This window comes from Peromyscus eremicus, chromosome X (genome assembly GCF_949786415.1).
Source record: "Peromyscus eremicus chromosome X, PerEre_H2_v1, whole genome shotgun sequence".
Lineage (NCBI taxonomy): Eukaryota > Metazoa > Chordata > Mammalia > Rodentia > Cricetidae > Peromyscus > Peromyscus eremicus.
The window spans coordinates 34768762-34796262 of record NC_081439.1 but is presented as its reverse complement, the minus strand read 5'-3'; the positions used below and the strand labels follow the sequence as shown (position 1 = coordinate 34796262).

Here is a 27501-nt window from a genome sequence, read left to right as displayed (position 1 = left end):
GGAGTAAGAGAGGGGGTGGAGGTAAATATGTGGCCCTTGTGGTGCTTTAAATGAGAAAGTCTCCCAGAGCCCAGGTATTTGAGAATTTACCATTTGGTGGTGCTTTTGCAAGGGCTGGGGTTCGGGGGGTTACGGAATCTTTAGGTGGCAGAGGCTTGCTGGAGGAAGTGTATTCCTGTGGGTGGGCTTTCAGAGTATATAGCCTTGGCCAATTGCTAGTCCACCTTCCACGAGCCCTGCATGCAGGCAGAAACGTGATCAGCCACTTCTTGCTCTGACAGGGAGGACATGAGCTGAAATGCAAGGAGCATTGGTACCAACTGGGCTGGGCAGGGGAGAGGAGGTAATGTAGGCTTTAGGATGCATGTTCAACCCCAGACCTGGGGAGCACTCATCTGCCTGGAAACTGGAGAAAGCAAGCTCCCAGAAGTGAGTTTTCAAATGACATGCTTGAAATACTGGATGGTATTGAGAACATGAAAAAAATTAGGCAATATAGGTTTCTTTTTAAAATGAGGCAACTAGAAACTGCAAGAAATAAAAAGATGCATTATGTTCACAGAATATTAAGCAATGTAGGCCTTGGAGGAAGTGGGAATGGGGGGTGTGTTGTGGGGAAAGGCTTGGGGGCAGGAGGAGGGAGGACAGGGGAATCTGTGTTTGGTATATAAAATGAATAGAAAATTTCTTAATAAAAATATATATGAACATTTAAAAAAAAAGAAATGCAGGCAGGCAAACACACTGGCCTTGCGAGATGCAAAGTTGCATAATTCTGTTGTCCTACAGACAAACAAATGCTAAAGTGCTAACCTAGAAAAAACTCCTGGCATTTCTACCCTGGAGTGCTGTGAGGGGCAAGGGAGGGGCATGACTAAGGAGACTGCCTTCCTCTGTTGCCCAGGTACTCACAGATTAGGTAGGACAGTTGGGAGTATTGACATGTGCAGGCAGGCACTGCCTCCCATTTTAACTCTTTCCTAACTGCCTTGTTTTTCATTCATGTGCACTTTTTCCCTAGGAGACATAAATAAGAAATATTCTGGAACAGTTGTGGGAACAATCTGCTCTGACAAGAGCGGTTCTGGGTTTCGCTGAACATTCCAGATTCAAGCAGATGGTGTCCACCCTAACAGAGCACCTGAGGACCTGAGTAGTTGCTGGACTAGCACAGTCTCTGTGAGGTGGACTCACCTGCAAGGCTGGGACCCGTGAGTGCACCAATGTCCATGGCTAAGGGGACAGGTTCAGGATCCATCCCAGAGTCCAGCTGGTGTCTAAGGCCCGGTTCCTCCATCGAGAGGCAATGTTCCTCGGAGGATGACAGTGTAAAGGGCATCATCCAAGAATCATGGGCAGCCATAGAGGAATCAAGCATGCTGCTGCCAGTAGCCAGAGGCCAGAGGCCAGAGACGAAGTCCATGGATGTGAGGCTGGCAGGATGGTGACCTGGCCACTCCTGGTACCTCTCGCATCCATATAGTGACCTGGAAAACATAACCAAACAGTGTGCTTGGGATGGCAGAGGCCTGGGTGAGGTGGGTGGGTGTTAGGCGGGGACTCCAGGCGAGGTTGGCATTATGGGCCAATGAAGCTGTGGAAGGTTGCAAATCACTACCACTAATCACCCTGCCTGCTCTTCCCCGAGGTGGCCGAGGGGCAGGCTCTGACATGCCTGGAGTCACAGACACTTAAAATTGTCTATAGCATAGAACCAGAAAACAGAATATGATTGACAAGACCCTAATATCACATGAATAAATGATGGTTAGCATCAAAGGAACATTAGGCAGAAGCTGACAGCAATTTAATGAGTATCCCATCAGGGCTAATGTACCTCAAACCTGATCAGAGCTTTTGTTAAATATCCTCTCAACCTCTGCCATAGCCTGAATGGCGGCACTCTCTCATCCCCATTGCATGGGTAAGAGCTCACATGAACCTGCCTGGGGTCACACTCCTGAGTATTGTCCAGCCTGGCACTGGCCCCATGATGAATCAGCAATGGGCTGCATGCAGAAGGCTCAGGCCTTGCCACAGGGGAGCAGAGTGCATGGGGAGTCCCAGACAGTGAGGGACATACAGGGTGCTGCTCACTCCATGAAATAAAAAAACCAACCAATGCTCAGAAAAAAAGAAAACAAAAGCAATCCACTATGTCAGGGCCTAGCACAGGCAGCCCCGGAGTTAAGGTTCCAATATACTCTGGTCTGCACTCAAAGGCAGGAGGGGACTAAAGAGGAAACACCTGCCATGGCCTGAAGGAATGACATTACCTGAAAGCCAGGGCCTGTGTGGTGGTGTTGTCTCCAGAAAAGCTCACAGTTGGGGACTGTGGCCCCTGAGATCCTTGAGGGGTCTCGGAGGGCTGTAGAGTCCCACTTCCTTCAGACCTGGCTGCAAAGCAGAACAGAGAGGAGGGCATTAGCGTCTACCTACCTCCTGCCCGCTGAGAGCAGCCCCACAGACCGGCGTCAGAACTGGTCTTGAGTCATCCCAATGTTCTTATCCCTTGTTGTGACCTCAGTGCAAACAAACTGTTCCAGGCCCGGACATGAACTCACTCCCCAGCTCTACTCATTGTCCTTCCTAACAGCTACCACACCCCCAGCTCCAGACGAACACAGCCATGCCAGGGTCAACTGCCAGTCAGCTAGATCTTGCCAGAAGGCAGCCCCCAAGAAGCCCTTGCGATGCTCACCTGACCACTGGGACACAGCCACAGACTCCTGATGGTATCCTGAGAGCTGCAGCGGCTCAGGACCACTCTCCTTTGCACTGGACACTTCTGATGTGGCCTCCTGGGCTCTTTGCATGTGCAGGAGAAGAGCCTTCTGACGCCGACGATAATTGGCAAACCAGTTGTACACCTGCTCAGGAGTCAAGCCAGTCTCCGAAGCCAGTTTCTCCTGACCCCCCCCCCAAAAAAAAAGGCAACCACAATTAAGGTGTAAGGGGGCACAGAGGGGGCTTGGACAGCTCATATCCACATAGGAAACAGGGCACAGCCCAGCCTCACCCCTGCAAAGACAGCAGAGATTGTCTGCCATCTATGAACTGGCATAGTGGAAAACAGTTTGTCTCCTGCGCATGTGCTGAAGAATTAGAGAACAATGCACACATGCCCCACCTCCTGCACCCACTCCATTCTGGGCCAGCTGATGCTCTGAGCACCCAAGACCTTAAAACAGGAAACGGGCCAGAATCTACCATGAATCCCAGGATCAGTGTCCGCACTGGCCCCAACCAGGAGCCACTTTCTTTGAGACACTGTGCCTTTCAGCTTTGGATCACACAGCAGGATTGGGGATCCTCTGGGAATTGACCAGGTTGAGAAGTGGGCAGCCAAACCTTGCAGAGGAGAGGTTGGGTAAAGATGGGGACCAACAGCACCCTGGGAGGGGCCTGGGGAACCCAGTGAGCCCAGAGGGAGACACAGACTGCTGAAGGAGTTACAAAGTAGAAGGGGAGCCACGTAAGAGATGGTGGCCCTGCTAGGAGGAAGACAAGTGGTCTCCCTTGTGGAAGGTGGAAGAGAAGTCTGCTGAGCTGAGGGGAGGTAGGAAGAGCTGTCTAATAAAGAGAGGAGAGTTACTCAGGAAGACATGGGGAGACTCAGTTACTAGGTGGGGAAAGGCTCAGGAAGAGTAGCAGAGAAGTCCCCTGGGGTGGGCTGTTGTCCTTACCAACTAGGCCTTCTTGGGATAAGCACCCACACCTGTGGCAAAGTCTTGCAGATGGCAGCCAACCTCTGGGAGGAAGTTCCGGTTCTTAGGGCCCTCAGGGCAGAGGATAGAGGGTGGTGGGTTCCTAGATAAGGAGGGCCAGGACGATTTATAGAACACCAGTTCTATCTGCTTAGGGCCTGGCATCTCACAGGGAAGGAGTTCTGACAATCATTCTCCAGTCTGCCCCTGCATCCCACTCCCAGTCACCTCAAGGGGTCTGATTCCTGCTTTCTGGGATGCCAACTGGTGGTCCACCACACTACAGTCACCCAAGAGTGAGCACAGGCTCCCCCCAGAGCCTGGCCCAGCACAAACACTGACTGTCCCTCCCCCGCCACTGCCCTGTTCACAGCAGACTTGTTAACCCTGTTCTCCACCACCAGCACTTTTACTTCAGGTCAGACCCTCCAGTTGGCAAAGCTGTGAATCTCTCACCTTATACATGGATCCCTCTAGCTGCACCTCCTGACTTGTCCCTGGCAGCAAAACTTCTCAGACAACAAGCAGGATCATGGCCCTGACATCCCAAATATACTGCCACTGGCTTCCCCTTGGCCCCTGTCTCACTGAACTCAGCTTCTCAGCTCCTTGTGTTCTCCATTCTCCTCCTTGTGCCATTCTTCCTGTTATGCTCCATGTTGGGCAGCCCCTGCAGCATGCAGGAAGCCCATAGGTGTTTCTCCCTCTCCTCTCTACACAGCATTGGGATTCAGGGTCACTGAAGGGACCCCGGCACAGCTATCCTTCTCCTGTGTGTAAGCTGATTTTTCCTGCTGCATCTTTGAATTTCTTCATAACGGACACATGAAGTGTATAAAGGCTATCTATCTGCAGAACAGGTGAAATCCAGATGTGTGGCATGCATGCACTTCCCAGGAGCATCTCATCTAACACATCCCAATTGCCATCCACCTGGGACTCCAGAGCCTTCTCCAGCCCAAACACACCCAGAACAAAGGGCCCTGCTCCTGGAAGTTCCTACTTAGTACAGAGCTCCTCCTGCCTCAAATTCAGTCCTGGGCCACAGCTGGCCTTCAAGATACTACAGGCGTGGCCAGCATAGTTACAGCATAGACCGTGTTCTGGCCACTGCCCACATGGCCCTGAGGTTGACTGTCTCCCTGGAAGTCCCTGGAAGGGGTAGGTGAACCAAGTCGCCACCTTTTCTTAGGGTCACAGGCTGAGGACAGATCTGTATTTGAGAGGGCTGGAAATAAAACCTCCTGAGACCTCTACTATCTATCTGCTCAGGACATCAGGCACCCCTCAATCCCTGGCTCCTGAACTGGCACCCACCTGCCTGGAAAATTGACCAGTATGGTTTCTGAAGGGACTCTTGTCCAGCTCAAGTGCAGAGAGCATGGCTCTGGCAGGCCTTGACCTTCTCCCCATGCCCTCAGACCTGTGAAGAACCATTAGATTCCATTTCTAAGGCTAGCCACCAAGTCCTATTCCCTTATTTAGCTACGTACTTCTCCTCAGGCTGACTATCAAGGCCCAGCTGTCAAAATATCAAAAGCCAGCAATAAAAAGCCCCATTTGATTGCCATAATTAACACGCCCAATGTGGTATTTTGAATATCATTTGCTGCAAGCCGCAAGAACATATTATAGAGATTCAGCTGCATATAATAGAGCTATACCAAGAAAGATCAAGGAATTTTTCTAGAGCGAAGCCATTTATCAGGGAGTATCTGGTGTTATTCAGCTTTTAATATTCAGTTGTTTCTTGCTGTGAATTTCTTGTGCGCTCATATACTACTAGGCCATAAGGCAGAAAGTGTAAGTTCAGACCTACTGCTGATCTACTAGGTAACACCTCTACAGAGCCTAGGAGACAGGAGGACTGTAGTTGCATAGATTTGTCTCTTGTGCAAATGAAGCTCAGACCATCCCTTTCCTTCAGGCCCAGTAGCATTACAGAGCTACTGACTCAGCACAACAGGGCTGTTTGCATAACCAGGTGCACTGAAGACTTGAGCAGAATTCCTTGTCCAAGCAGAGTCCCGTGGCAGGAGGAGAGAGGGGCAGGGCAGAGTTTTTGTAGAGACTGGCTCAGGCAGAGGAGTAAGGAGCAAGTTAAAGTTCTGCAGACTGTAGTTGGATCTGAATCAGGTCAGAAGAGGAGAAAAGGGAAGAAAGACGAAAGAACAGGGGACGAAGATGAGATCAAAAGCAGAGGAGCTTAGTTATTAGGACAGAAACAGAATAAGCAGAGAGGAACTGAATGTCAGGACTGAACTGAAGCTGTATAGATAGAATTTTGTCTTAAGAGAAATAAAGCAAACAGACAAAAGAGCATGGTGTATATAGATTCCTTTCCCTCAGGAAACCCCCCACCAGACGTAGTGTCTTCTCCAGGCCCCCGGGAAAATTCCAATAGGCATTGGCTTCCATAACCTCATTAGGGAGTGGTTCTATTAGGGGTAGGTGTTGGGAGGAAGTGTGTCACTGTGGGGGAGGGCTTTGAGGTCTCCTATGATCAAGCCATTCCTGGTTCAGTTCATTTCCTGTTAGCTTCAGATCAAAACGTAGAACTCTCAGCTCCTTGTCAGCACCAGGTCTGCCTGCACAAGGCCATGTCCCACAATGATGAAAAGGAACAGAACCTCTGAACTGTAAGCCACCCAGTCAAATGTTTTCCTATATAAGGTCATGGTTTCTCTATGCAGCAATAGAAAACTCCAACTGAGACAAAAGTTGGTACCAGGGACTTGGGTATTGCTGGGATAGGTCTGATGATGCTATTGTTTGAAGGAATCGTGGATCTTGTGGCTGTGCATTGGAAAAGCAGTTTAGCGCTTTAAGTACTTTTTTATTTTTTTTATTTTTTTACTTTTTTGGTTTTCGAAACAGGATTTCTCTGTGTAGCTTTGCGCCTTTCCTGGAGCTCACTTGGTAGCCCAGGCTGGCCTCGAACTCACAGAGATCCGCCTGGCTCTGCTTCACGAGTGCTGGGATTAAATGCGTGCGCCACCACCGCCCGGCTAGTTACTTTTTAATGGGTGATTCTAGTAGGAACATGGAAGACAGTGGTGCTGAGTGTGACTTCAGCTGTGGGTGCCTGGATCAAGTGTTTTCAGAGGAGAGGAATGTTATTATGTGGCCTGGAGACCAGTCGTGTGATATTTTGGTAAAGAACGTAGCTGCTTTTTACCCCTCTCTGAAAAGTCTGCCTGACGCTAAAGTGAAGAGTTTTGAATTAATATCTTTGGCATAGGAAACCTCAAAACAGCCTAGTATAGAATCTGTCATGTGGTTATTAGTGTTAACTCTAATGAAGATGTGTAATGAAAATGAGCAAGATGAGAAAGGAAACATACAAAATGTACAATTTGCAGAGAAAGGGAGCACCAGGAAATGGAATGGAGTTAAGTTCTGTGTTCAAGGATATAAACACATTAAGAAATGAAATAAAATGTGTGGTGACCTTGGGGCAAGATCCCACCCTGGTAAGTTTCCAAAATGTGAAAAGGAATGAAAGAAAAGCTTAGAACCAAGTTTGGTGGTGCACATCTTTAATCCCAGTACTCTAGAAACAGAGGCAGATGTTTCTCTGAGTTTGAGGCCAGCCTGGTCTACAGACCTGGTTTCAGAACAGGCAAGCTTAGGCAGTAAAGAAAACCATCAAAACCAGAAAGCTTGTGAAGATGTAATTGAACGAGGGGGCCATGTTCCAACCACAGCAAGCAGCAGATCTTTGCAGCTTCAGCCATGTGGTTCTGCCTTTAGAGTCAAGGACAGAAAAAAGGGGTTATGGAATTTGCCTCTGTGCCTAAAGAAAGTTTAGCCAAGGACGTGCATGTGTCAGGGATGTCCCTGAATGAGAAGTTATGTGTGAAGCTGTGAAGTTGGAGCCTGGATTTCCCTGGAGACCCCACGACGTTAGAGATGCTAGATCCATGGGATACCTCCTGAGGAGACCTGCAAACAGGGAGTGGAAACCAGCCCAAGAGAAAGAAGTGTATTGCAGTCAACAAAGCTGAACAGAGTTGGAGATCTGAAGAGTGTTTTGACATCAGATATGGAGATGCAAAATTTGGAGCTTGCCCAGCTGGTTTTCAGTGTTGCTCCTGCCCAGTATCTCCTCACTATGCTCCCTTCCCCACATTTTGGAATAGTAATGTATATCCTGTGCCATTATATGTTGAAAGTATGTGATCTGCTTTTTGATTCTGATTTTACAATTTTATAGGGGATTATGGTTAATAGATTGCGTGAATCTCAGAAGAGGCTTTGAACTTTAGACTTTTAAATAAGTTTGAGACTGTTCTAGACTATGCTGTCTTTCAAAGTTGACCTAAAGGCCTTTTGCATTATGATACTCTTACTAGCTTATGGGGCCAGGGTGTGGAATGTGGTAGTCGGAATGTAATTGGCCCCTGTTAAGTTCAGAGTGCGTGGTACTATTAGGAGTTTTGGCTTTGAAGGTGGAAGTATGTCACTTTGGGAGTGGGCTTTGAATTCGCCTATTCTCAGTCCACACCTATTTCAGTTCACGTCCTATTTCCTGTGGGTCAAGATGTAGATATCTCAGCTCCTTCTCAAGCACCATGTCCCACTATGATGACAACAGACTGAACCTCTGGAGTGTATGCCACACAACTGCATGATTTCCTAAGAATTGCTGTGGTCATGGTGTCTCTTCACAGCAGTAGAAACCCTATCTAAGACACCCAATAAAATTAAACACCTCATCCTAACATGAGATTTCCCCTTGTACCTTTATAACTGCCAATTTCCTATGTGCCATGTCTGTTTCCTTTCTATCCAGAGGCAGTCCTTTGTCCCGCTCCGGAACAAATATCCCTGCCCCTTTCCTTTGCTCCCTTCCCCTGTTCCTCTTTTACTCTTATCTCCTGTCTTTTTCTCTTATTCCTTTGCCCTCTGTCCCTCTTTGGCAAATAAATCTCCTTTATGCTGAGAACTTGGTCTGGAGGTATCTTGAGCCAATTCAAGGTTCCCTACATTTTCTCCGTTCTTGTCCAAGTGCTGGCCAGGTAGCACCTATGATCTGTTCAAATGAACCTCCCTCCCCCTCAACCCCGAAGCAAAGACCTAATTCTCTCAGTCGTCTTACTGTCTCAATAGCCACACAGGAAGAAATCAACTTTATTTCTTTTCTATTGCCCCTGAATTTACCCACTGCCTAACAGTAAGAGATCACAACTTGATCTATACCCACAACCTCCAAGCACCTAGCACTCCGGGGGACACTTCACAAACACAGGGGCAAGACGCTATGACTGCTTAGCTGCGGTCTGCTGGCCTATCAGGCTTTGGGGTGACATGAACATATCCACTATCTCAAGGCTGATTTCTTACTGAACTTCCGAGGACCTGTCTCACACTGACAATATCTGGTTATGCTCTCCGGTCAAGAACGAAATCCCCTCTTCTTCCTACAGTGAGTCAACCCTGTGACTCAGGAAGCCTGCATTACTCATAGAATCAAAGCCTTCAGTCCTCTTTCTCAGGTGAGAGGCCCCGGATGAAGAACACACGTTCCACCATCTCAGTGTCTAGGGAACCCTGGTCTGTATCTCCCACACAAAACCTCAGGCAGGTAACTTGACTATCCCATGACAGCTTTCTCTTCCATAAATGATGAAGGTGAGACTAATACTGATGACATTGTCATACTACGGCCCCCAGGGTCTAGCCTGAAGCCTACACATAGGGATTAGATGATGTGAGGAACAGCTATGCAAAATTCAGTTGCGCTTCACTCTCACCGTTCCTAGTCACAGGTTCCTTGTCTAGTGATGATTGGAAGTAGAGACAGACAGGATGCCAGCTGCGTGCAGCCCTCTACTTCCAGCTACCATGTAACAGGTGACAGTTGGAGTTGTGACTGTGTGATGGGCCTACCAGGGTGTGACAAATGCTGACGTCATGATGTTCACTACATTGTAATAAATACTGCTAAGGTGACTTCCTGTCCCTGTTTCCTCAGCCCCTTGGGGTTTGGATGGCACATCCCAACCCTGGAAGACCCATGGCGCCAGCACAGAGGGCAATCATCAAGTACCTCTTCCTACAGCGAAACTTCTGTCCCGGGCTCAGCTTGGAGACACACAGCCTCCTCATGGTCAGGTGATAGTGGACGTCATTCCAGAATCGTACCCGCTCCTGGCTGCCTCCTGGCACCCGACAGCCCTGTAAGGAAAGCCTGCTGAAACCCAGTCACCCTACACAACCTGGAGTGTGTGAGAATTGGTCGTGAGCACCAACCCAGCCTATGGGAAAGGCAGTCATTGGGATCTGAACCACTGGTCCAGCAACCACCAATGTCAGTTCAACATACAAGCCCTTCAATCCAGCAGGCCCTGGGGAAGTGCGGCCTGATTCAGCCGGTAACCGCACAGGCCTGCCAGATCTGTCATGCCAGCCCTGGACAGCTCACAGGCCTATTTCCTAATCTTGAACCCTTCAACCCTCCAAACTTCTAAGTAAGCCCAGCTTCCATTCAACCACACAAGTATGGAGAACAAGGTATGGTGGTTTTACTACGCCTTGTTCTCCTTCTCTTGCCCGGGTCAAGCACTCCCTCCATGAGTTTCTAGTCCCACTGCAGGGTTTACTGTCACCAATGCGACTAATTGCCATTCTGTAGTCAACTCAGCTGAACCGTGTACTCCCTGTCTGTTCACTACATTCCTCCTGCGTGATTCTGTGTTATCATGTTGACAGAGGCTGGCCTGCACCTCGCCATTGTCTTTCCTCTGCCTCCTGAGTGTTGAGATTACAGCTATGCATCTCTATGTTAAGCTTCAGGTCAGGTGTCCGTATCAAATGCGTCACTGCATCTGTTGTGTGACAGTTTCCTCCCAGATTAAAGCATTCCATCCTACAGGGGAGCCCCTAAAGCAGGACAGTAAACAACTACTAAAAAATACAGCCTCAAGGCCTTCCTGAAACTGACCAGATTCACTGGGGCCCATCCTGGGAGAGTAAGCAGAGCTCAACTGCCAAGAAGATTCTGAGATACAGTAGAGCCAAGATCAAAGAACACTCACAGCTAAGCTAAGCCACAAACAAGACTCTGGGACCAGACCAGCTGCCCGGAAGAAGGAGAATGCAGCCAAGCTTCCTAGAAGATGTTCAGACCAACAAAGGCACCTGGAAAGGACACCCGCTAACCAGTTGGTTGGTACTGGGGTGGACCTTGGTGATGCAGCTGTCTTTGAGTCGTTTCTGCTCCAATAAGTAACCCACACCCATAGTCCTGTAAGTAACCCATATAAAACTCTTTGATTCACCAAACTGGATACCAAGTAGTATCCATCCTTTGGTCTGTCATGGGTTCCCTTTCTGGGGTGAGTAGACGAGTATGTTTCGTCTCCCTAGAAAAATCTTTTGTCAAACAACTTAACTGGAGCCCAAACAGAGACCTGACAGAACCAAAGAGTCGTTGACGAGGAGTGAGTACATGAGTCTCCTGTGCATGCAAGTCATGCACCTGAGGCTGCACAGCCAGAGGGGCGAGCATCCACAAGGGAAGCGCCAATACACTTGTCTGTTCCTGTGTCGTGGGTGGAGTGTGCTTTTGTGCTCTGAAAGCAGTGGCATGGTTCTTGCTGTGGGTAGTGAGACATGCAACTAAGGCTGAGTCCTCGGGATTAGGAGTGCCTGTGGGAATAATCCCAGGATGGCGTTCTTGCTTGTGTGGTGTGGGGGTGGCATGCCGAACTGAAGAGCGGGGTCCACCACATGAATACGGAGATGTGATGAAAACAGTTAAAGGTTCAGAGGAAATTCCGCAGCTTTGATATTAGCGCACAAGTTTGGAGACTGGTAGCAAGCAGCAGAGGTTGCCTGTCGTCCAGCGTTGTGTGCAGCAGAAATATGTCCGAAGCTGGGATGGCAGCCAAGCGGGAACTTGTTCGCAACAAGAAAGGGATATGCAGATAGCCTCCTCAACTACAGTTGCTGATGTGGCAAACAAGTAGATAAAAGGATGAGAGGGAGATGGTAAAAGCAGTAGAAGGTACTCCTCAGGTCCTACCTGTAGCATAAAAGAGGGAGAATCTGCAATCCAGCATGCAGATGGGGGATTAAGCATGGTCCAATGCAAGAAACAAGTGTGGTCAGGAAATACTCAGCGTGGGAATTGCTGGAATGAGAGAAGACTTTTAAATAAGTGATGGAGCAGTCTGTCTCAGCCTGGCTTGTGAGGTCATGGGGCATGGGAGTGGATGGCATCAGTCTGACTGCAGTGGAAGCAGGAAAACTGAGTAAGTAGCCACCCCTCCTTAAGTGAAAGGCTGCTTAACCCGAGGCTTTCTGAGAGAAACCCATCACTGATGGGCCGGCATTGCAAAGCCATTAGGAAGACTCGGTTATCTCCCTCTGAAGTCCCACAACTAACAGGGGCTGGAGGACCACAGAGGAGGGGCAGACACTATGGAGGGAACCAGGAGTAGAAGGAGCTGTGTTTGAAGCCCAGTTCACTGGACCAGACAGAACCATGTTCATGGAAAAGTTAAAGAAGAGGCTGACCCAGCAGGGACCTCGAGGTTGCCGGTAGGATGGAGCTTTAGTGGCTTTGCTGAGCCCTTTGGTGGGCAGTGTCTTGATCACGTGGGAAAGGCTTTGGTAGATCCCAGTAACTTAGACCAGCACGTAAAGGGTGTCTGTAAAGTGAGGGAGCAACCCAGAGGAGGTAACAAAATGGGAGAGCAGAGAAAGAGGTATATCTGGGTTCCTCAAGACAAATGTGACTGGATTTGAGTCGAGCTGGAGTTCTTACGGAAGGAAATAAGAAAACCTAAATGGTGTGCTACGGAGCCCCTGGAATCTTTAAGGCCCAAGGAGCAGTTCACAGAAGGCACCCTTGATAGAACAATACAAGTGAAGAGGATCAAGCCTGTCCCAGGGGTGGGCAATTATAGTCCCAGACTAGGGACTGTAAATTCCCCTCAAGCTAAAGGTAATGCTAATGGTGGAAACTGTTTGCCCAGTCTGGAACTCCCCAACAGCAGGATGTTGAGAATGGAAGGCAAAGGCTACAGCTACATCCACAGTGCCAACCCAGAGAGTCAGCAGGTGCAGCAGAGGAGAACAAGACCATGTTCCCCTTTTGTACTGTCTGGTAGGTCTGAGCAGATTAAGTCAGGCCCACTGACTTTATCAGGTGTAGAGAAATGTAGGGAAGCTCCGAGAATGAGCTCTAGGATATGGAATGTATTGACGGAGAAAGAATGACCAAAGATTACAGATGAACGGATAGCCAACTTGAGCTCGTGGCTCTGGCACACTTTGCCCTTCCTCCGTATTCCCTCTGCCTTGCTAAAAACAAAACAAAAAACAAAACAAATAAACAAACAACAACAAACAAAAAACCCAAAACCATTAGATTACATTCCTAAAGCTGGCCTCCAAGGTCTGTTCCCTTATTTGTCCACTTCCTCCTCCTGAGGCTGACTACCAAGGTCCAGCTATCAAAGTGTTGAAGTCCAGCAATCAAAAGCCCCCAGGCACGCCCCCATTAGTTCACCTAATTAGCATACCCAAGTCAAAATATACCAGTGCATCCTAGCCCATGCTAACATAGGCCTCCCCTTTTTCTCTCCTTAAAAATTTCACCTGAAAGGTCATTTGCTTCTGCCTGAGTCACAGAGCAACCACATTAACTTTTCTTCCCTGACTAACAGAGGATTCCTCTGGTGTTTAGGTGTGGTTTGTGACTAGGATCTGGGAGGGAGCCCCCGCTGTCCGGGAGCCTCCTACAACAGAGAGCTAATTAGTCAGTGCCACCTATCCATGCTTTGTACCCAACCTTGATCCGTGGGAGAAGCTACTCAGCACGGAACCTTTTCATACTGTATCAGACCTTGACTGTGTCTGGCTTTAGTATCTTCTTAGTCAGGAACCTCTGGGATCTCCTGACCCTTGCTGGGAAGAGATGACAACAGACTTTCCAAGTGCTTCTCAAGGTTATCATTGTAACTCCACTATTTATGATGGGATGGTGGTTCGGGATGTCGCCTTGCCCTGCCCATCCTCTGGCAAACGTTTTGTTACATAGAAGACACAATGCTAACCTCTGAGGGTTTTGCAGATTAGGAAAGCCATGGGAGAGACAACCAGGTGCAATGGTACTTCCACCTACCTACTACCCAAGTGTGGCTGGCTTAACTGAAATCCAAAAGGACACTCCCAGAGGCTATAAGGTTATTGAATGAAACCCCTAGTTCCAGGAGGGGACTACCTCCTTATGAGTCATCGGCCAGGAAGTTCTGGAGAACCCGCAAACCATAGAGGCTATTGCTACTGCTGTTGACTGTATGCCAAAATCAGAGCCTATTGCTGAAGACACCACATGCATATCCTTTGATTGTAGGACACGGAACAATCAAACTGGCACTGAGCTGGAAACTCCCAGCCTGCTGTCTGGGGTTCATACTGCCAGAGGTGGCTGGGCAAGCTGCGCGTGTAGAGGACTGTCACCGACGTTCCTGTTTGGCTATGGACCCTGTGTGCTAAAACACTGGCATGCCAGGCAGGATATGCCTGTTTGTGCTAGAGTGGGTAAGCCCAACAGCGTTCTGACTGGACTTAAGGACTGCTCCACAAGAGAGAGCTCACATCTGGGAAGGTAAGGCAGGACAAAAACCTGTGTCTGGGGAGGCCAGAGGTCCCAATGGGGAAGCACCTATGATAGTTTGACTAGATGGATGTGATGAGCCTGTCAAACCGTCTTCTAAACCTGCATTTCTGCCCATACTACACTGTTAGCGAGAGCCTCATAACCACTGGTGAGGTTCCACAGAAAACGTGACTGTTACTGTGGCATGGGGCCTATTTCTTAGTCCCGAGTGGACATCTAGAGTTGCCTCCTCCAGGGCTCATGGAACATTGCAGGAGAGGGGGAGGAAAGAATGCAAGAGCCAGAGCAAGGGCTGGAGTGTTGTGTAACAGTTGCCTCTGAGACACAAACATTCCATCCTGCAGGGGAGCTCCTTAAACAAGGAGGTAAACAGCTAAAAACAAAAGTAACTTCAGAAATTCACTATGCTCCTCCCTGGGAGCCAGAGTAAACAGACCTGAGCTGCAAAGGAGACTCTGAGACCAGCCCAGCTGCCTGGAAGAGATTCAGACCAAGTTGGACCTTGCTGTAGTCCATAACTTGGTCTACTGTGGGTTCCCTGTCTGGGGTGATTAACAAGTGTGTTTTGTCTCCCCAAGAAAAGTTTTGTCTCAAAACTCCACCTTCGCTCATCACTTGGCGAGGGATTACCACCAAATAAGCATTTTCTCTGGCGCCCAACGTTTGTGCTACGAATTCTTGAAAAGCTACTTGGCTAGGGCCTTGCGGGGCCCAGCTCAGACCCGACCTTTACGTTGCCGGTTGTGGTGGCGCATGCTGGTAGGATTTACTGAAGGAGGCAGAGGCAGGAGGATCACAGTTTGAGGCCGGCCTAGGAGGCTTGGGAGAAGCTTCAGCTTCTTTTAAAAAGGAATTACTTGTTTTAAATAAGATAAGTAATGAAAATTTTTTGTCTGAATTTGTCAAATGTTACTGGACTGGACATTGTTAATATATATAATGGAGTTTTTTGCCTGAATCTGTCAAATGTTAACGGACTAGACCTCATTTATGTAATCTTGACTTATTGGACATAATTTTTCTTGTATTAGTTATAAGCTTTTTTAATTTTAGACAAAAAGAGAGGAAATGTGGTGGTATTGTGTTCCCCAAAATATTGTGTACCTTAATAAACTTATCTGGGGTCAGAGAACAGAAAAGCCACAAGATACTTAGGCTAGAAAATGTTGGCACACGCCTTTAATCCTAGCATTCCAGAGACAGAAATCCCTCTGGATCTCTGTGTGTTCAAGGAAGCATTGGAAACAGCCAGGCATGGTGACTCACGCCTTTAATCCCAGAAAGCAGCCTTTAATCCCAGGGAGTGATGGCAAAATCAGAAAGGTATATAAGGCGTGAGGACCAGAATCTAGAAGCATTTGGCTGGTTAGGAGGCATTTGGCTGGTTAAGCATTCAGGCTTTTGAGCAGCAATTCAGCGGAGAGCCATTCGGATATGAGGACACAGAGGCTTCCAGTCTGAGGAAACAAGACCAGCTGAGAAGTTGGCCAGGTGAGGTTAGCTGTGGCTTGTTCTGTCTCTCTAACCATCCAGCATTCACCCCAATAACTGGCCTCAGGTTTGATTTTATTAATAAGAACTTTTAAGATTCATGCTACAATTTTCTAAAAGGGTAGTTACCTAGCTTACCAAGCTAGTCATTACTTGGTCAAGTCAGAGTGGGCTGTCCTGCCTCAGCTCATGACACCATGGGTGTGGTGGAGGCTGCTGTGACCCACTTCTCCTGTGCCGCCCACCATACCTTCATCATACCTGTAGAATCTGGAGGGCTAACAGCCGCTGCTCTTGATGGATCAGGACCTGAGTACACACCAGGGCCACGTCTACGTTGTTTAGCAGGTCCCAACGATGCTGGCTGTCCAGAATGGCTTTAACCAGATGGAGCACCTGAACAGGGTTGTGTTTGAAGTCCCGACACAGCTTCCCCGCGAGGGTCACCAACTCTGGTGGGGGAGGGGGAGCGTCCCCACGCTCCCTAAGCAGCCTCAGGAAGTTCTCCATCTTGCAACAACAGCTCTGCCAACACAGAACATTCAGAGTAACACTGATACCAACCCTGTTCTAGCCATGAGTCTTCAGACCAACTCCAGAAGGCAGGTGACGTGAGAGCCTCAGGCTATACCACTTCCGAGGTAGGGGAACTCACCTGAGAAAAGCTAGGGTGGTCTCACACATCCTTCTTCCTATTCCCCCTAATAGCTGCGTCCTTAAGGAAGCAGCTGTGTACAGGCACTCTGCAACCCCCCAGTCTCACCTTTCTGCGCCTTAACCCTTCCCCTGGGCCTGATCCTTTCTTCTCCTTTCCCTTCCTATGATCCAGGCTTTCAAGGAAGCTAGGATTGCATTTCCATTTGCTCTTCACTGTGGCATCTGTGAGTTTCCCAGAGGCCCCAACATCTGCCACGTGGGTGACAAGGCATTCACCTAACCACAGCAGTCGCTCTTCTCACAGTTAGTGACACAGATTTCCAGGACTAAATGCTGGGTCCTAGAACATCTTACAACAGTAGGAAGCTACAAGGGGAGAAAGCGAATTCACAGGCATGAAGAGTTCCCACCTTAGGGCATTGGTGCAGCGTGTGGATGGCAGATTTTCAGGCATGAAACCTATTCACGGAGATTCCATTTCTGTGGAATACACTCCAAAAGTGAAGCCGAGAACAGGCCGCCAGCACAGAACCTAGCATGTTGCCCCCAGGAGCCTCTCCCAGGCCGGCTGGTTCTCTCACGCACTGGGGTCTACACCATGTGCCTCATCAGCCCTCAACAGAAGGTTCGGCTCTCACAGGCCGGGAACAAGGCTATCTCAGGTTTTGTTCAGTGCCTCAGCTCCCTGCTGTATCAGGGACAGGGTCAATGCCTCATGAGACCACCCGTGTCTGAGGAAGAAAGGGGCTCCCCCTGAAACCCCACCCAGGCTGGGACCAGAGGGCCAGACCATGTTGCTGGGTACCTTTCCAAAACGATGCTCCCTCGGAGGAAGAGGCTTGCAAATGCTAGACTTCAAACATGTAATGTGGAGCTGAGGAGCGCAGTAGTCAGGGCACAGCAGCCTGGCTTTCTGGACACCAACACCCAGGGATCTACACGAGGCACCTCCCCACAATAACGCCCCACCCTATCCTCTTCCTCCAGCTCCTCCCTGAAACCCCCCTCAGACCACTGGCTCCCCAGATCTGCAAACAATAGCTACAAAGTATCCAAACTTCAGCCTCGGCTGGCTCAGGACAGAGGCCCCTGCAAGACTGGGGGAAGTGCCAAGATACAAAGACCCCTGATTCTTAGCAAGATGGCGGTGAAGTTGGTCCAGGACATACCCTGTTGCATCCTCATGGTGCCTATACTGGATGACAAGTTGGGGTCACTCTGGTCCTCTGTGTTGCTTGACTTGTCCCTGGTCACATGGGAGTGTGGGCATTCCTGACACAAACCCTGAGGACTGGCAAGTTGGGGGCCTTGGCAGGGCTGTAGCATAGCCCGTTCTAGGATTCTTCATGTACTCAGAGTGTGGGAATTCACCTTCTATGGCTGTGGAATACAGGGAGCTTGGGGGTTCTGGGCAAACTAACTCCAGACACTGTTTTCCAGACCGGACTAAGCAAGTTTTCTGATAGTCTAGCAAGTATACAGATGGTATTCAATAGCCCGAAGGAGAAAAATGTCCTGCTCAGTGCCCTGGAGATCACAGCCCAGGCACACTATAGGTTCAGAGTCCCATGAGACTCTCCTTAACCCACGTTGTATGTTTAAGCATGCTTAATACCATCCTGAGGATGGGATCCTGGTGATCAGAAATTCTAATCAGGACACTTGGCCATGTCACACGGTACAACCAAATGGATGAGGATGCTTGACCATGCCTCCTGGTACAACCCAATGGATGAGTGTTGTGAACCTATTTGGAAAGTAATGGTAAAGTTACATACAGCACATTAAACCATGATTCTTTCTGGAGAAACAGCACTTGTTTTTGTTTTATGAATTGCTATTGTTTGGATTTGGGTTTTTTGAGACAGGGCCTCATTGTAGACCAGGCTGGCCTCTAACTAGCTATAATGACAAGGATGACCTTGAACTCAGAGTGTAGAAAAGATAACCTGGAACTCCGATGCTCCTGCCTCTGGGATTGCAGTGGAGGAATGCTCAATCAATGTAGTATATCTTTAAAATACATATAATATATATTTATCTATTATATAAATATATATAACAAGCAGTTCTCACCTTCCGCCACGTGGATCCCAGGATCAAACTCAGGTTGTCAGACTTAGCGGCAAGCACCTCCATTTGCTGAGCCTTCTCATCACACCCTCCTCTCTTTCTGTCTGTTTGCTTGCCATGCCTTACATATGTGCGATTTAGATTCTGCAAGGAAGTTCTGACTTCCCGAAACTGCTCCTGTGCAGACTTGGTGGCAAATATTATCTTGGCGTTTTTTCTTGACCTATTTATAAAGTCTCTGCCTTCATTTAACTAAGTGTGAAATCTTATGTTTCTGCAGAGGAACCTAAATATTTTGTCTTCTGTTTTGTTGTTTTGATTCAACTGGTAAACACATATCCACCAGTATTCATGGCTTGTCAGTGTAAGCTTTCAGACATGCCTTCAAAGGGTGCTGCTTTACGCACATTACAACAATCACAACAATTCCAAAAGCTGAAGGATCAAGTGAGCTGATAGATGGATATTGCCTTTTTAAAGGAAACTAATGATTGCTCAATTGTGTCAAATGTTTGCCCTTGTCAGGCTAAGAAGATGATACAGGCACAGACACGTTTAGGGGGAATTAAGCCAGGCTGTTTGACCGTGTGCTTCTCATTTTAAAACAAGAGTAACCATGAGTTGCCACAGGTGGGAAGCTTGCTGTGCCCACTCTCATGTGTCCTGGGACAGTGGACAGGCATGTCTGTGTCTCTGAGCTCTGAGGTGGCCATTTATAGAACAACCGACGTGGTGTGACAGAGCTGGCCCCTCACATACATGTTGTAGGGAATTTCTTCCTCCACGAGGGGCAGAGTTCTGTAGTTAGGTTCTGAATGGACCACAAGGCATTTTCAAAGGACTGAATTGAAAGACCCCCAGCCTCCCCGCCTAACATAGCTTGGCTCAGCTGCTTTTGAATAAAGCCTGAGAGGTACTGAGGAGCTCAGTTAGCCACCTAGCCCCAGAGCGAGGAACTAAAAGGTCAGAAAAAGGTTCGGAAAACACCCTGTACCCTAGACAGAAGCTCGGGCAGAAACCACGAGCTGACCTGGGTTTGAACCTGGCCTCATCCAATCAGAACTGGCCTCATTTGCATCATCCAATCAAAACTCTGTAACCAGGCTTCTTGTTTCTGTACCCGTGCCCGACCCTATAAAAACCCTCTGCTCCAGCCCGTGCGCGCGCCAGTCCCTTGAGCTTCTTGAGAGACTGTGTCGCCCCGGGTACCCGTGTTCCGGAATAAAGCCTCTTGCAGTTTGCATCTGATTCGTGGTTTCGGTGTGTTCCTTGGGCAAGGGTCTCTCCTGAGGGAAGACTGCCTTCGGGGGGTCTTTCATTTGGTGCATTGGCCGGGAAAAGAGACCCCCTGCCTCGGGACCACCGACCCACTGTCAGGAGGTAAATTGGCCGGCCACTGTCTGTCTTGTCCCAGTCTGTCTACTTGTTTTCTGTTCTCGTCGGGCGCCCTAATTCAGGTCCAGGTAATTCAGGTCAGGTCAGGTACAGGTCAGCTGAGTCGGTGGGGGCTGAAGGAGCTGACGGGCTCAGACTTCGCCCACCAAGACCCTCCACGGGTCACGGGAAGTCCCCTGGAAGACGTTCCAGGGGTCACGGTTTTTCGGGGCCACTCCCGTATCAGAAGGATACGTGGTGCTGGTAAGAGAACGGAGATCGAGGTTCCTCCGTTTCCCCATCTACGGAGAGCGAGGTTCCTCCGTTTCAGGTTCAGGTAATTTAATTTCTGCTTTCGGTTTTACGCCGAAGCCGCGCAGCGCGAATTTCTGTCGTCGGTCTTGTCTTTTTGTTTATTGTTACTTGTCTAACACTTCTTTATCTAGAGACCACCATGGGGCAGACCGTCACCACCCCATTGAGCCTAACCACGGACCACTGGTCTGATGTTAAGGCCCGAGGAAGCAATGAAGGTGTCATTGCTAAAAAGAAAAAAACGGATCACCCTCTGCAAGGCCGAATGGGTCATGATGAATGCTGGCTGGCCGCGAGAAGGATCCTTTAACCTCTCTCTTATTTTACAGGTGGAGGGCAAGGTTTTTGGCCCCTAATCCTTATGGACACCCCGACCAGGTCCCATACATCGCCATCTGGAGGTCTCTGGTATAAAACCCATTTTTATGGGTCAAGCCTTTCCTTACACAGCTCCCTCCAGTCTCTGGGCCCCCTGTCCTCCCTCCAGACCCTAACTCCCCTCTCATAGATCTCCTGGTAGGGGAGCCCCCTCCCCATCAGGCTGGACCCGCTCAGCGTCCAGCCGCCGCGGGGGCGGCTTCCGGCGCAGCGGGGGCGGCTTCCGCCACCGTGGAGGAGGCGGCGGTGGCGGCCGCATTAGCGGCCGCGATTCGGCCGTTGGCAGATGCTGAGGTTTACGACTGTCAGCAGCTCCTGCAGACCCTCTTAACAGTAGAGGAAAAGCAGAGAGTTTTCCTGGAGGCCCGGAAGCAGGTTCCGGGCGACGACGGGAGGCCATCCCAACTCCCGAATGTCATCGATGCGGCTTCTCCCTTGATTCGCCCTAACTGGGATTTCAATACGCCTGAAGGTAGGGAGCATCTACGTCTCTATCGCCAGTTGCTCTTAGCGGGTCTCCGAGCGGCCGCTAGAAGGCCTATGAATGTGATAGAAGGGAAGAGAATGTGATAGAAAGGAAGAGGATGTGATAGAAAGGAAGGGAATGTGATAGAAAGGAAGGGAAAAGGAAGGGAATGTGACACAGGGAGAGGAGATTTAAGGGAATGTGATACAGGGAAAGGAAGGGAATAAAGGAAGAGACACCCGCTGCATTTAAATTGCAGCGGTTGGAGGGTTTATAGGTGTTAGGGTTGCCAGACCTAATGAAGGAAGCAGAGAAGAGAGAAACTCCTGAAGAGCGTGAGGAAAAGAGATGGCAGAAACAAGAGGAAAGGGATAGGAAACAGCATAGGGAGATAAAGAAAATTCTGACCGCCGTTGTATCTCAGAGACAGCGGAGAGAGGGAGACAGGTCGGGAGAACGAAGGAGGCCACCCCTAGATAAAGATCAATGTGCTTGCTGCAAGGAGAAGGGACACTGGGCCCGAGAATGCCCCAAGAAGCCACAAGGACCCCGCCGGCCCAAGCCCAAGACCGTGGACCTCCTTAGTCTGGGGGACTAGGGGGGTCGAGGCCAGGAGCCCCCCCCTGAGCCTAGGATAACCCTCAAGATCGGGGGGCAGCCCGTGACCTTCCTGGTTGATACTGGTGCCGAACATTCAGTCCTAACTCATGCCGGAGTGCCTCTTAGTCGGCATTCTGCACTGGTGCAGGGGGCAACTGGAAACAAGAGATATTATTGGACTATCGAGAGAAAAGTTCAACTGGCTTCAGGGCAAGTAACTCACTCCTTTCTGCACATACCTGAATGCCCCCTCCGCTGTTAGGACGGGACCTACCAACCAAATTAAAGGCGCAAATCTATTTTGATGAGAAGGGACCGAGGGTCAGGGGTCCTAAAGGAGACCCTATACAAATCTTTGCCCTTAATTTAGAGGAAGAATACCGTTTGTTTGAGTCAGAACCCCCGGAGAAATCACCTGAGGAGCTACAGAACTGGTTGAGAGAGTTTCCTCGCGCCTGGGCAGAGACTGGGGGCCTGGGGTTGGCACGCGATCAGCCACCGCTGATGATCTCATTAAAGGCCTCCTCGACTCCCGTTTCAATCCGACAATACCCAATGTCATGGGAAGCTCATGAGGGAATCCAACCCCATATCCGGAGGCTCCTGGACCAAGGGGTACTGAAGCCCTGTCAGTCCCCATGGAACACCCCTCTTTTGCCTGTTAGGAAACCAGGGACAGGGGACTATAGGCCAGTCCAGGATTTGAGAGAGGTCAATAAGCGAGTGGAGGACATACACCCCACGGTGCCTAACCCTTACAACCTCCTGAGTACCCTCCCACCGACGCACGTCTGGTACACGGTATTAGACCTGAAAGATGCCTTCTTCTGCTTGAGACTGCACCCTAAAAGCCAACTACTGTTTGCTTTTGAATGGAGAGATCCAGAGCAGGGACTCTCGGGACAGCTGACCTGGACCCGGCTCCCTCAAGGCTTCAAAAATAGCCCAACCCTCTTTGATGAGGCCCTGCATGCAGATCTGGCCGGGTTCCGAGTCGAGCATCCAACCCTGACCTTGCTCCAGTACGTAGATGACTTACTCCTGGCAGCCAGGAGTCAGGTCGAGTGCCTAGAGGGCACTCGGGCTTTACTGGCCAGGCTTGGACAGAAGGGCTACAGAGCCTCGGCCAAAAAGGCACAAATTTGCCGAGACAAGGTTACTTACCTGGGCTACACCCTGACTGGGGGGCAGAGATGGTTGACGGAGGCAAGGAAAGAGACAATACTCTCCATTCCCCCTCCTCGTAGCCCCCGCCAAGTACGGGAATTCCTGGGTACGGCTGGGTACTGCCGCTTATGGATCCCCGGGTTCGCCGAATTGGCCGCCCCCCTATATCCCCTCACTAGACCAGGGGTAATGTTCCAATGGGGAGAGGAACAGCAGGAGGCATTCCAACGGATCAAACAGGCCTTACTTGAGGCCCCGGCTCTGGGTCTGCCAGATATTACCAAGCCGTTTGAACTGTTTGTAGATGAGAACTCGGGTTATGCTAAAGGGGTACTGGTGCAAAAACTGGGACCTTGGAAGAGACCTGTAGCATACTTGTCTAAGAAGTTAGACCCCGTGGCCACAGGATGGCCTCCCTGCCTCCGCATGGTGGCAGCCATTGCAGTTCTACTCAAGGATGCCGGGAAACTGACCCTAGGCCAGCCCCTGACTGTACTGGCCTCCCATGCCGTGGAGGCCTTGGTCCGACAACCGCCAGATAGATGGCTTTCCAACGCCAGGATGACTTATTACCAGGCCTTACTCCTAGACTCAGACCGGGTCACGTTCGGACCCATAGTCTCCCTTAACCCTGCCACCTTGCTGCTGCTGCCTAGCCCATCTATAGAGCATGATTGCCTCCAGATTTTGGCCGAGGCACATGGCACCCGCCCTGACCTGACGGATCGGCCGCTTAAGAACTCAGACATCGTCTGGTACACAGATGGGAGCAGCTTCCTGGAAGGAGGAGGACGCAGGGCTGGGGCAGCTGTCACCACTGAGTCCGAAGTGGTATGGGCCTCGGCTCTCCCGCCTGGGACTTCGGCCCAGCGAGCGGAACTGATCGCCCTCACCCAGGCCCTTCGGATGGCAGAAGGTAAGAAGCTCACCATGTATACAGATAGCAGATACGCCTTTGCCACTGCACATGTCCATGGTGAAATCTACCGGCGGAGAGGCCTGCTAACATCCGCAGGTAAGGAGATCAAGAACAAGAAAGAAATCCTGGACCTCCTGAAGGCCCTGTTTCTTCCGCTCCAGCTTAGTATTGTCCACTGCCCAGGGCACCAAAGAGACAACTCCAAAATAGCCAAGGGAAACCGGCTGGCGGATTTGACCGCCCGGACAGTGGCATCCCAGCCAACAGGGAGTAGCCAGTTAATGGCTATACAGGACACCCCGGAGCCTCCTCCGCCCGGGAGAGAGCCCATGCCATACAGCCCCGAGGACCATGAGCTAGCAAAGAAAATGGGGGCGGACTGCGACCCGCAGAGGCAAGCCTATATATTAGGGGATCGGGTGGTCATGCCAACCTCCCATACCCGATATATGCTGAGGTTCCTTCATGAACTGACCCATTTGAAAGACCCTGCTGGACAAAAATACTGGGACTGTGCTAAACCAGGACCGGGTGCCTCAGCAGGTATCTTCCACCTGCCCAGCCTGTGCTCAGGTCAATGCAGGAAAGATTCATCTAAACAAAGGGGCTCGTCAACGAGGGTATCGCCCAGGTGTACATTGGGAAATAGACTTCACGGAGGTTGGGCCCGGACTCTGTGGGTGCCGGTGCCTCCTGGTCTTCGTGGACACCTTTTCAGGATGAATTGGGGCGTTTCCAACCAAGAATGAGGCGGCTAATATGGTAACAAAGAAACTGTTGGAAGAAATCTTCCCCAGATATGGGATGCCTCATATATTGGGGTCGGACAACGGGCAGGCCTTCGTCTCTCTGGTAAGTCAGAAAGTGGCCAAATTATTGGGGGTTAATTGGAAACCGCCCCCAGAGTTCAGGACAGGTAGAGCGAGCTAATAGGACAATTAAGGAGACTTTAACCAAATTAACGCTTGCAAGTGGCACTAGAGATTGGGTGCTCCTACTTCCCTTGGCTCTTTACCGAGCCCGGAATACTCCTGGGCCGCACGGCCTAACCCCTTTTGAAATTCTATATGGGACCCCACCCCCAGTCGTGAAATTTCTCCATCCTGATATCTCATCTTTTGCCACCAGCCCCACTTTAGAGGCACATCTACAGCCCTCCAGCTGGTGCAGAAGGAGATCTGGAGACCCTTGGCTGGAGCCTACCGAGAGCAGCTGGACAAGCCGGTGGTCCCCCATCCTTTCCAGATTGGGGACTCCGTTTGGGTCCGGCGCCACCAGAATCTAGAGTCACGGTGGAAGGGGCCCTACACTGTCTTGCTGACCACCCCCACTGCACTCAAGGTCGATTGCTGCATGGATCCACGCCTCTCATGTGAAGGCTGCCGGGGAGACCGACCCAGCAGGAACATAAGGTCATCTCACAAACTGGGGAAATGGTTTGGCAGATGCCTCAAACTCCTCCACCCACCCGGGGGGGGGGGGGTGCATTGGCCGGATCCGGGATGCCGTCACCCTCGAGCAAGATGTAGATTCGCCCAGTCGGACTTTCATGTCTGTCCGGGGGGATGGGAGGGGCTGGGCCCTCAAATGCGGGGGGGGGGGGAAGGAAATTTCTTCTGCGCCCAATGGGGCTGCGAGACCACTGGCACAGCATATTGGAGTCCTAGCTCCAGCCCAATAGAGGTTTCAGGAAGGCTACAGGCGGGGGGGGGGGGGGGGGGGTCTTGCTCAGCTGGGTCCACCGAGATCAGCCGATTCGAGCCCGGGCTCTGACTCCCCCTAAATATAACTTTCACTGGCCCGGGGAAGGCTGATAGAAGCTGGCAGCGGGGGCGCACTTGGGGGCTCAGGTTATATGAGGCCGGATATGATCGGGGCGTAGGATTCACTGTCGAGCTTAAGATTGGGGAGGCCTCCGCCCTATAGGCCCCAATCAGGTTCTCTCTGACCAGAAGCGCCCCTCCTTACCTGTTCCAGCACCCCCGAAGATTGCCCCTCGACCCGGTTCGATTGCCAGCCTAGGTATAACTCCGGCCACTGCCAGGCCGCCCCGGCTGGGAGCCGGAGACCGGTTTTTGGGTCTGCTAGCAGGGGCTTAACACTCACAGTCCCCCTCCGGGCCAATGTCTAGGGACAGCCCAACATAAGCTTACAATCTCAGGGGTGTCAGGACAAGGACTATGTCTAGGGAGCGTCCCCCGCACCCACCAACACCTGTGTAGCCGCACCCTATCTATAAGTGCTGTCTCTGGTTATGTCACCGGCCCTAATGGTACCTATATGCTCATCGAGTTGTATATCATACACCAGAGGAGATTTACCCACACTTTGAGATGAGACCCTATCGGTATAAGAGAGAGCCGGCGTCTCTCACTCTGGCCCTATTATTGGGGGGGGGGCTGACTATGGGAGGAATAGCAGCCGGGGTAGGGACAGGCACCACCGCCCTAATGGAAACCCAACAATTCAGACAGCTCCAAGCGGCCATGAATCAGGACATTCGGGACCTAGAGGAATCAGTAAGCGCCTTAGAAAAATCCCTGACCTCCCTCTCTGAAATAGTGCTCCAGAACAGAAGGGGACTCGACGTCCTATTCTTACAGGAGGGAGGGTTATGTGCCGCCCTTAAAGAGGAATGCGGATCATACTGGGGTGGTAAGAGATAGCATGGCTAAATTGAGAAAACGATTAGAATAGAGACAAAAATTCTCTGAAGAGCAACAGGGATGGTTTGAAGGATGGTTCAGAAGGTCCCCCTGGCTCACCACCCTTGTTTCCACCCTTCTGGGACCCCTTCTGATTCTATTACTCCTCCTGACGTTCGGGCCCTGTATCCTAAGTAGACTTGTCCAATTTATCAGGGAACGCGTCTCTATTGTTCAGACTTTGGTATTAACCCAGCAATACCAAAGGCTCAACCAGATGGAACTCGAGTCACGTCACCAATCTTCCCCATGAATGGAGGATTCCATTCCTGAGATAAGAAAATGGGGGAATGAAAGACCCCCAGCCTCCCCGCCTAACATAGCTTGGCTCAGCTGCTTTTGAATAAAGCCTGAGAGGTACTGAGGAGCTCAGTTAGCCACCTAGCCCCAGAGCGAGGAACTAAAAGGTCAGAAAAAGGTCGGGAAAACACCCTGTACCCTAGACAGAAGCTCGGGGAGAAACCACGAGCTGACCTGGGTTTGAACCTGGCCTCATCCAATCAGAACTGGCCTCATTTGCATCATCCAATCAAAACTCTGTAACCAGGCTTCTTGTTTCTGTACCCGTGCCCGACCCTATAAAAACCCTCTGCTCCAGCCCGTGCACGCGCCAGTCCCTTGAGCTTCTTGAGAGACTGTGTCGCCCCGGGTACCCGTGTTCCGGAATAAAGCCTCTTGCAGTTTGCATCTGATTCGTGGTTTCGGTGTGTTCCTTGGGCAAGGGTCTCTCCTGAGGGAAGACTGCCTTCGGGGGGGTCTTTCAGAATAAGTCCCAGCTCAGCTCCCACTGTTAGCCTCACATGAAGAAATGCTTAATTATTATGTGCTGTTTTCAGTGCTAGCCTGAGAACCCAAGCCCCATTTCGGGTTTACATTTTAAGAGGAAATGGATTGTCCTCAAAGGGAGGCCAGTGTTGAGCAAAGTTCTTATGATGCCGACAGACACACACATGAAGTAATGGCCGCCATGTGCCACCACACTTGGTGTGCTAAAACCCCTTTTAAATATAAAGTCT

General features: G+C 50.4%; 2 protein-coding genes across 2 annotated transcripts; one reads left to right on the top strand and one right to left on the bottom strand.

The window, feature by feature from the left end:
- Positions 1-215: 215 nt before the first annotated feature.
- LOC131899764 (anomalous homeobox protein-like) lies at positions 216-16350 on the bottom strand. The gene is given in 7 exon segments (XM_059251226.1): positions 216-325; positions 1195-1487; positions 2277-2397; positions 2702-2909; positions 3687-3810; positions 9760-9887; positions 16093-16350. Coding segments are annotated over 7 exon segments (1233 nt in total). The 5' UTR covers positions 16342-16350.
- A 1279-nt stretch (positions 16351-17629) lies between these two features.
- Positions 17630-26799, top strand: LOC131899763 (uncharacterized). Its single transcript, XM_059251225.1, is given in 7 exon segments — positions 17630-17694; positions 20759-20906; positions 21741-21942; positions 21945-24323; positions 25912-26073; positions 26076-26418; positions 26420-26799. Coding segments are annotated over 7 exon segments (3618 nt in total). The 3' UTR covers positions 26739-26799.
- Positions 26800-27501: the final 702 nt, after the last annotated feature.